Source organism: Anoplophora glabripennis, unplaced genomic scaffold (assembly GCF_000390285.2).
Source record: "Anoplophora glabripennis isolate ALB-LARVAE unplaced genomic scaffold, Agla_2.0 scaffold221, whole genome shotgun sequence".
NCBI classification, from domain to species: Eukaryota; Metazoa; Arthropoda; class Insecta; order Coleoptera; family Cerambycidae; genus Anoplophora; species Anoplophora glabripennis.
In genome coordinates, this window is record NW_019416984.1 from 408452 (window position 1) to 419363 (window position 10912).

At 28.9% G+C, this 10912-nt stretch overlaps 1 protein-coding gene across 1 annotated transcript; it reads right to left on the reverse strand.

Annotated features, from left to right (window-relative positions):
- Nucleotides 1-9519: 9519 nt before the first annotated feature.
- On the reverse strand, nucleotides 9520-10628 carry LOC108905764. The gene is made up of 3 exons (XM_018708774.1): nucleotides 10448-10628; nucleotides 10334-10388; nucleotides 9520-9813 (listed from the first exon to the last, which is right to left on the reverse strand). The coding sequence occupies exons 1-3, from the start codon at nucleotides 10604-10606 to the stop codon at nucleotides 9542-9544; spliced, it is 486 nt and encodes a 161-aa protein (XP_018564290.1). The 5' UTR covers nucleotides 10607-10628; the 3' UTR covers nucleotides 9520-9541.
- Nucleotides 10629-10912: the final 284 nt, after the last annotated feature.

Consider the following 10912-nt stretch of genomic DNA (forward strand, 5'->3'; position numbering starts at 1 on the left):
CGTCTCAGCTTTTTTATTTTAAATCACTTCAAAATTGGATAATATATTTGTATACAAAAACATTCCAATAAAATAAATTCTTATCCGGCAATTTATGGATTTCTGAATTAAAATGGGGATGGTATTGGAAAATATCAAGACATGTTGTTACCGTAAAATTAACAAAATGTCATTTACGACCTTGTTGCTTGTAGGGTAGAGCTGTCAGTTGTTGTCTTTAAAAAATAAATTGCCTACACTTGAAGCAATTATAGAAAATTAAAAACATTATTCAAATGGATGGAGGAACCGTTGTAATCAATTTATGAAAATATTATTAGTATTTCAAAATCAAAACCTAAACATTTCCGGAGAGAGCAAATAAACTGTCCTATTTTATTGTACTTACACTATTACTTCAGCATGAGCTAGATGATGAGATAAATAAACAAAAAAGTTGTATATTACAGGGACGTAAGACTAACAGTTTTCAAAATACAGCGAGTATTAATATTGGGGAGTTTCATCACAACGCGACAACAGTGCTTAACCTAACGCTGGTGCATACCACGCGGCAGACTTGTCCTACGGAGAAAATGTAAACAACCATTATTGTGAAACATTTAGTAAATTTCAAGAACAATTGTTTTCCAGTTTTTAAATAAATAAAATATATCGATTTTGTAGTGCGAAGATAGTGTTGTGCTTAAATTTTAGCTCGAATTTTAGTAATTGCGAATTTCTTAAAACAGGAACTTTTAACTTTTAATGAAATTATGAATTTGAAAAATATTCAATTAACGTACACAAAGATTCACGTCATCCAAATAATCATACGTATTAAAAATATTTTAGGTACTTACCAAAAAGCAAAATTCAGTAATTTATAAACGCACAAGTACAAAACAAACTACAACATATGCTCAAAATGTCGACCACCATTTTCGATGCACGCACGACATCTTCGAATCCAATTTTCGCGCACTCGTTGGAAAACACCTCTAAAATTTTATCGAATTTTAAAATTATTACAACGCTAATTATTTTTTAGAATAAAGAAGTTCAAAAGAGTGATAAAAATTGTATTTTATGGTATTCTATGCACGCAGTCATGTCAATATTCCTTAATTAATCGAACTTTTGTACATCAAGTTGGAGGTTTTGATAATTTTTTCTCGGAAATGGTAGAATTTAGGACCTAGGTTTTTTTTTGTTTATTTCTGTTAAAATTAAGGCAGTCAAACTTCTAACACTCTGTATAGTTTAAAACTTCTTTCTGTTTTATTTAAAAAACAATTTTTATTTAATTTTTAATTTTTAAGCTACAGTAAATATTTTGAGTTTTGGCTAGGTGAAAAACTTAAAAATTGTTTCTCTTGATCATTTGTTTCTAGACAAAATTTTATCCAATTTTGCAACATTTTAGCTGCACAGAACGTTTTTAGGATTTTAATCACAGAATTCTTTTCCTATTACGTTTTTTTTTGGATTTTAATCAAATTAATAAAACTCAAGTTCATTTTCTTTGTAAAAATATACTTAGTGGCATATGTAAATTATGCAACACTGCACTGTGCAAAAACAACCAAGAATATAAAACATAAATACCTATAGGTTATGTTTGTATAAAAAATAGATCACTTTTTCTTCTTAATTGTAATATTAAAAAAATACACCAAATTAAAGTACCTATAATCCGAGAAAAAATATAATTGATAGAAAAAAAATTTTCTTATGAAATTAATCACAGATATTCGCCTTCCCTAAAAGTTTGGAGGTCCTGAAAAAGTATATTTGTTTGAGTCACGATTCTCATATTTTATTGATAAATAGTCAAATAGTCAATAGTAGTAATCAGTTTCATTGAATAGTGACTTTATTTTTTAGGGTTTATTTAAATAATTTTTTATTTTCTCATAGATGGCAAAATATCCAATAAATAGACAAATAAAACTACTCCACTAATAAACAACTTCGGATAATATTATTTTACTTTCTACCAACACAAACTCTAAAGTAAGGATATAACTGCGCCTTTTGACTCAAGCGATTACTTATGTTTTTAAAAAAAATATTTTTCAGTGAAGCAGGAATGCCTAGTTAATAAAAACTATAAGTAATACTTCGTCTTTACCATCATAATCTTCCAAATTATCTAGTGTGATTCACAAATGAGAGTATATCCATTTTATATTTCAACTCATTTCTAATTTTCACTGACATTTGTATTTTATAAATAAAAATTTTGTAAATAATAGCAATCTATATCCGTTTATAAATAACATTAATACATTTCTAAGGCGTACTACGAAAAGATGCCCTTAAAAACATGATACATTAAAATGAATTTCTTATTATAATACTGTTTGGTCAGAAATAGCAAAGTATAAAATATTCAATTTTTTGACTGGCGTATTGGTAATTTAAATTTAATAGTCGGTTTAGATTTTGTGCCTTTTGTGTCAATGTGCAATATTATGCTATAATTAGATGGTTCATTTTTTTATGCCCGGAACAGAAAGATTTTCTCTATTTCTGGATGCAATATTTAGAAATTTTGACTTTCTACTTCTATTTTCTAAAGCCGATTTATTACGAGAATCATTTTTATTACGGAATTGGCATAACACCTGGATACAAATATAAAAAACATTATTCTTGAGTTCTTCTGATGTAAAATCTTGATGTGCCAGAAACTTAATTAAATACTGAATTCATATGAGAACCTTAAATGACATTAGATTAACTAATGATGAACCAGAAGCAGAGGAAGAATTTTATTTGGACAACAGAACGGCGGCACAATGCAAGAATTGCTATTTTCAAGAATATCATCACCGAACACGCTTTGATCTTCAGAATTGTTTGAAGGAAACAATATTTTATTGACTTGTTATTCTCCAATATGTGCGAGCACCAACGAAGTCGAATGTGTAGCGGTCACACCGTTGATTACAAATATCAATTAACAACGTAAAAGTCGGTTATTTTATCGACTTTTTCTGCAAAATAACAAATTATTTCGCTATCAGAACGAGCAGGTAGCATTACAGTAATTAGCTTTAACAACAGTTAAAAGTACAAAAAAATATCGACCTTTGCTCCACATGTTTACTGTCTCCTGTTCATTTGTTTATAATTCAGCGTTTATTCCATGGCATTTCCTCGTTAAGCCAATTAGACATTATCTGCAGGTGAACAGGCGGTGCTCGAGCAAATTGGCATAAAAAATCCTAGTTCGTCGATATGCCTCCTATTACTAAATACCGGAACTACAAGGAAATCCAAATGGAGCTAATACGGAGACATGGTAACGGGCATAGGCCATGGCGCTAATTACCTGCATACATTAAAAACTACTTACTGTTAGAACTAATGAGATGGTACAAATTGGTTAGGTATAACCGATGCTAATTGTACAGGTACTGGAAAAAATCGATAAGGGATATTTTATGATACACAAGTCGGTGGTTCTGTGACACAATTTGTAATGTAAGGTTGGACTGCTAATTAAAATAATTTGTTTGCTTTTTGTGATCTATATAAGTAACAAGTTTCATTATACGGACGGGTAATTTTCAAAAGTTATAACGTAACTGGCAAAATGAGAACTGCCAATTAAAAGGGAAATAAACGTAGGTAAACAACTTTTTACAGTCGGGAAAATATTAATAAAACTCGCACTACTTGTATAAGATCTAAAAATGAGTTATTGAGAAACACGAATTTAATAAATCGAATAAAGGATGCATTCGTTGGATATAATATTACAATCTCTAAATTTATCAGAGATGTATTTCTTATACACTTATGAATAAGTTTGTTATATTGTACGACATCTACCAATTTTAATAGAAAGATAAAAGAGCCCAAAATATTAAGTACCTACTAGGTATTTTTACATATTTCGCACTAGTGGTATCAGTTTTGGCAAGATTTTGTAACAAAATTAAAGAAAAGAATTACACAAGGTACGTACATGCACAATTAGATATAAAAACAGGTTGAAAGAAAATTGGAAACATGATCTATATTTTTAGTAATGCACTCATTATAGTAAAATTAAACGTACTTTTTAGGGGACGATATGAAACGACATATCAATTTTTTACCGACAAGTCGATGAACATCCTATTAAGGATGAGATGTTTCATCAAATATGTATTCTTTTTGCACTATTCCATGATTAGGATTTCAAGGACCTTAGAACTTGTCTTTTTTTTTCTAATTTGTTAATACTGTTGGTTAGATATAGGAAAACATTCTATTATAATATAATTATTAGTCTTGAATTTCATTTACGATATCACAGAACGAAACACTAACGTTAATGTTACGAAAAACAATTATTATATACTTACGAAAACGTGATATAAAAAAGTCATTACTTACAATACTTTTGGACATTAATTTTCAACCGATGTTTTATTTCGTTGTAATATATTTGTATTGTTGATGATTACCTACTTGATGTTTATTATATCAATGTCTCGCGGCCGTTGATTTTATCACATAGTATGATCGAAATTGGTGAAATTGAAAACATTGTGTTAATGTACTTTGTTAATGAGTGTAAATATACCTACATTTAAGTTTTGATCATTAATGCAATCACTCCTATACATTATACAGATGAGTTAAATACTAATAAAATTACTGGCAATATTAGCAGTATGTATAATAATAGTTATGGTTGTACATTAACTATGATATAAAACATATAAGATAATTTCATTTTAAGCGAACAAGTTCATAGGCACAGTCCCAGAAACAGAACAAAGCAAATTCACTCTCCAATAAAGTTATTTTGAATTCTAGTGTCTTTTTTGGTTATTGTTTTTTGGATTTTATCTACATCATGTTGGAGAAATTTCATTCACTTTTTTTTATACATAGTGTTGCTGTTTATAATAATGTTAAACATCTCGTGATCATCAACGCAAGGAATTTTTTTTCGTTATGTCCATTCAAATTTTATTATTTTAATAAATTTTTACATACAATAAAACTTTTGACATTATTGTAGTGTACATAATCTAATCATTCGATCAACAAATAAACTTATTAACCCATTGCTACTAATCATTATCATTACCTTAACACATTGTTTTAAAGTAAAAAATTAATGTTATTACATTTAATCATAATAGTAATAATTAATATCAGCCTCATTATTTTTTTCTGTTAGCTTTTGTCTTCGTTCTTTAGTTTGATAAGAATTCCTACGCCGTTAGAAATATAAACAGGTATATTTGACCAATTATAAATAATGGAATATGCGGTTTTCATGCTAAGAGAAAAAAAATAAAAAGTAGTAAATTTTTTTAGGAAAATTGTTCGTGTACTACCTCTTCTGCAATATATTATGACAAACAATTAATGAGGGTTATTAGTAGTGGAAAATGTCATACACTGTAATTTTCACTCAATATTGAGCATTTTGATAATTTTACTCATTTGTGATAATATTTGAACTAAAACTACTTTCACTCAAATATAAATACCTACTCGTTAAATAAATTATGTAGATAAACTCGTATTTGGTGCACTTGTAGCTAAATTTATCAAATATTTTGGACTCTCATGGCAGGATAGATGTAGTCTAGATCATCGCATTCTGATGTTGGAAAAGCTGGGAGGAATTGGTTTTAGCCCTGCATTGTTGGACTTATTTTCGTCTTATATTAAAGATATAGTCTACTTCGTTGCGTTTAATGAATACAATAATCTCAGCGACTTACTGCAGCATCAGGCGTCCCCCAAGGATCCAATTTAGGTCCATTGCTTTTCCTAATTTTTATCAATGATATTTGTTCTGTCTTGAAATGTGAAAATCTAATTTTCGCTGATGATTTGAAAATATATCGGAAAATTGATGATACCTCAGATAACTTAATCTTACATAATGATTTGGCCAATATTGAACTTAACGTTGCCAAGTGTAAAGTGGTAAGATAAATTTTGAGAAATATATATATATATAAAATTGATAATCACAGCTTGCAATCTATGAAAACAATGAAATATTTATGAGTTTTATTTAATTTCCGTTTGAGTTGATCACATTTATCAAATCCAATCGCATGCCAGGAAAATGAGCGGGATTATAGTCCGCAATTGTCATTTGTTTACTAATATCAAAGCTTTGGAAAAAAGTCACTCACTTGATAGTTAGCAGAAACTCGGATTTAAATAAAATTCACTCACTTCTGTTGCAATAGTTTCACTCACAAAATTTTAGTTGTATTCATATTAATAGAGTGAAAATTTCACTCAATCGGGTGCGGACAGAAATTGATATATTATTGAGAAAAATTGAGTGAAATTTTCTTTACAGTGCATGATTATGAGAATTTTTACTTACAAGTTGATGAAGATGGAATTGAGGTAGAGGTATTTTATGAAAGAATGTAATCTTTTTCCTTGGACGGTAAGAATTTCAAGTCTTTTTTTCATATTTTTCGATTATAATTATGGGAAGACATTCTAGCGAAACATCATTATTATTCTTAAACATTATTCACTACAGGACATTTAGGTATATTGTTGTACTAAGTACTTCTTATTTAAGTGTATGCGATAAAGAGGTAAACGTAAATCATAGTAAGAGGTAAACTAATAAACTACCCCGTACGGTCGCCTGCTCGCGGTCACATTCCGGTGCTTCTCCCCCTAAATCGAGTCCGGCTAACTTTTATTAGATTCGAAGACGCGGCCCCGCATTTATGATTCCAATAAAACGGGGACAATGTATTGCCCTTACATGATCAAGTGCTTTATGGGCCTTTGTCCGGGCGGAATGAAGAAATCCGATTTCCTCCGGTCACATACTCCCATTCCGGCCGCACGTGATCCCCCTCCTTAAATCATCGGCTGGGTTTATTGGGTTTTCGAGAGTTACATGAAAAATCGTAATGTATAGGAAGGTCCGCAGCTGTTTAACTCGGGAGTATCACAATGTATACATTTCGGATCCTATAATATGGCTCTCATTTCAGTCTTATGGGAGTACAAATATAAGTTTGATGCCCACAATATTTCTAATTTTGCAAATGTAAAGGATAAGCCATACATCCTTGATTAAAATATGTCTTTAATATTAAAGCAACCCAATTTCATATTTCACGGAAAAATACATGTCTATAAGGTATCTACTCGTATTTTATACCTACATGTCGCCATAGAAATGTATTCTCTTTGCTGACGATACCACTCTGTTTAATACAAGTGTCAGTGTGGAATCCTTGAAGAGCTTTATTTCTGTTTCAGTAATAAAATTCAGCATTTGTTTTTGTCTAAAAAAATGGCCAAAAATAATAATAATAATTCATTGCATGTTTTGGGAATTGATGAAGGTTTATCTTGGAAAGATCATGTAAATAATCTCTGTGCTAAGTTGCAAGCATAATATTTTTAATTAGACAATTACGTGGGCTTCTCAATTATGATATCTTATGTGTGGTATATAACTCCAATTCTGCCAGAAAGGTATTTCGCTAACAAAAGAAAATAATTCTTATTCTAGCGTCGTCTTCAAAATTTAGCCTTTTTTATTTATTTATTTTAGACATACATAGTAATTAAAAGATTTTAGTGAGTAAGGTGACCTTTCCAGTTACAATATAAAGCAAGTAAATTCCTAAATTTAAATTAACCAAACCCAAAAAGAATTCATTAAATTGAAATTCGTATAATAAACTAAGTCGAATAACTGGATCATTAGGTACAATCTATAACATTTAAAAATAAAATAAAAAGTTATAAAGTAAGTAGTACAAATAATGCTGATTACTCTGGTAAAGGACTATTTTGAAGATTCCAATATTATCTCACATTTATCAAATAAATTCCTTGTATGAATTGTTCTGAGATGAACTTTTCATATTACTATTATTACACTGCAAAAAATGTAAACCTTGAAAAATGTAAAATTACGGCACGAATCATTGGCAATTCTGTTACCTATGATTCGTGCCTGAATATTACTGAACTTGTATAAATTTACAAAAAAAAATGTAAATTTACATCGTAATTTTAAATAGATCCATACATATATTACCGTGTAATTTTACATACTGATAAATTTAATTTTACCCTGTAAAACTGTAATTTTGCTATGCAAAATTGTAATTTTAATATGTACAATTTTAATTTTACATTGTAAAATATTAATGTTATCATGTAAAATTGTAATTCTACAACTTAAAATTGTAATTTTAATATGTAAAATTTTTGTTTTACACACTATTTTTACAGTGATGGTGTAAAACTACTTTGTATTTTTTAGGTTTACACAGTAAAATTGTATTATTTAGAGATACTTTTACACCTACATGTAGAAATTCAGTGTATTTTCAATAAATAATCCATAGATATAATTTGGAATAATGTAACATTTAGGTTTCATACTACAAAATTATAATACATACCTTTTTTACTTTTTCATAAAAGTATTAAACTAATTTAAATCAATTTTCATATAATGAAGCTATTGACACCGAACATCTATAGGTATACAAAAGAAACAATTTAATTTATTTTTCACTGTCCTGTAAAACTTGCCATTTTTGAGTTTATTACACTTTTCTTCGGGATGTGCTACATACAAAGTTGCATTCAATAAATATTTAAATCAAAGTAATCTAGCTAAATATTTATATTATAAAAACACATAGGTATCTAAGTACTTAGCATATTGAAATTATTATAATGTTTTCAAAACTACATAGATTTTTGGATCACTTTGTAATTAGCCGCTATCTAGCCGCTAATTAGCCGCTAGTAGATCTGGCTTATTTCAGCATTTTAAGGATTGAGTCTTCAGGTGGCCTACTCTTTGAAGACGCCATCCTTAAAATTCAAAAATAGGTCAGAAGGTCAGATCTACTTATAGTGAGCTGTTTCACCAATATGTTTTAAATATTTATTGTATCCAACTTTATATATGAAGCTGTTTCTTTTATATACCAAAATATTTGTTGTCAAAAGCATACAACTTCATTGACAGGAACTGTAAGCAAATTGATTTAAATTAGCTTAATTACCTGTTCGAAAAAAATTTAAAAAATCGGTATAAAAGCTAATAAAAATATATAAGTATAGGTAAAATATTGTGGGCGTAATTTAACGCTGGTCAGGGCGGTTGCCCGCAGAGTGGTAAGTTTCACACAATAGTATTAATAAATACTTAATAAAAAAAATTATAATACTTACATTATAAAGTAACTGCATTCTTATATTGGCTTTTGAAAAATGTATATTTCGCACAGAGACAAAAAAGCAGTAAAAAATCTGTAGCATATATGTCATAATAAAATATTGTGGTAAGAATTTTTTTTTGGTAACTATTAAATTGCCAATAATTCGTGCCGCCCGTGTACCCCGCTTTGATCTGTAACATAATTTGGCAAATAAGCTAGAAGAAAGAACTACAAAGAAAATATATCTATATTTTATACATTACACAGATAAACATAAATATAAATACATGTAAATAAACATAAATATTATTACAAAATAACAAATATAAAACTTCTGTAGATAAATGTAGTGTAAAAGATATTTAGCCCTCATTTTCTGTTAGTTTTTTCATCAAGGCAATAACCTTCTTCTTGGACGCAGAAAATATTTTGCTTTTGGTTCCTTGGTCGGGATGGGTTTTCATATAATATCGTTGCACAAACTCAAACGTGCAAGAGAGGCTTTTCGGGTATTGCATATTGCATATGTAATACATAGCATAACATTGTTGAAATGCTGATACAAAATCTGTTGTACCATTATTTATTAGTTCTTTCTCAATTGCTACGTGATAATTTGTACCCTTATCATCCTCTGAAAACAATAATTTATAATTATACATACTCAGTAAAAAATAACATTAAGTAAGTTCAAACACGTAAATTATTTTGGTGTTGAACGTTGAGTGAATTCAATTAACCTTTAACAAAATAAGTTTATCAAATAAGGTTTGGTTAGAGATGAAAAGAAGAACAATGGAATATATAACTCAATTTTGTGTTTGTAACAACACATATTTAGTAACTCAATTTAAAAGTTATTTTCGAAAGTAATTACTCATAAAAGATTTATTTAGTAAATTTATTATGTTTAGTAGTAAATTTAGTATATTCATTATTTATTTAGTAGACTTATTTAGTAAAAAAAGCTGAGTGAACATTACCCAACAAATTGTGTTATTATTTCAACACAATCGGGTGTGGACTCGTTTTAACAACCAATTACCTTGATTTTGAATGAAAACTGGCTCAAAATTTTGTTACGGTGATATATGTACAGTGTGATCAGGAAGACGAACAAAATTCCAAAGCAAAATTAATATATTGTTAGTTACCTGATATCACTATGCACGGTGAATTGATAAGCAGGTTCTCCAAATTATCTTTAGTCTGCAATAAAAAAATATATTAGATAATATTAAGAGTGTAATAATTGTTTTATGCCATACCTGTACTTTATGTAATAAGTCATCTATTTGTTCTTTAAAGTGTTTAGCAACCACTTTCAGAGCTTCTACACAATTTTTTGTATTATCGGATCCCAATGTAAAAGATGTCAGTTTTTTTAGCTTCCCAAAATTAATTATTTTTTCGCATTTTCTTTTCATATTGAAGCCTAAATCGTTTATATCTTGCGACATCAATTTTTTATAATGCCAATATATTCCAATTTCCTCTAGAAGAATGGGCCATTTTTCTTTTATGTCAATTATGGTAGGTGGTTGTTCAGGGTTGTTAAGAAAGTCTCTTTGATTTGAATATGTTTGTTCTAGGAGTTCAAATATTTCGTTTTCTTCCATACTTTCATACAATTGTTTTAGGTTTGTGAGTAGCTTTTCTTTGTCCTCTACAAGTGGTAACACCATAGATTCAGATGATTCCCAATGGGAGCATCCTGCTCTAGCAGCAAGACA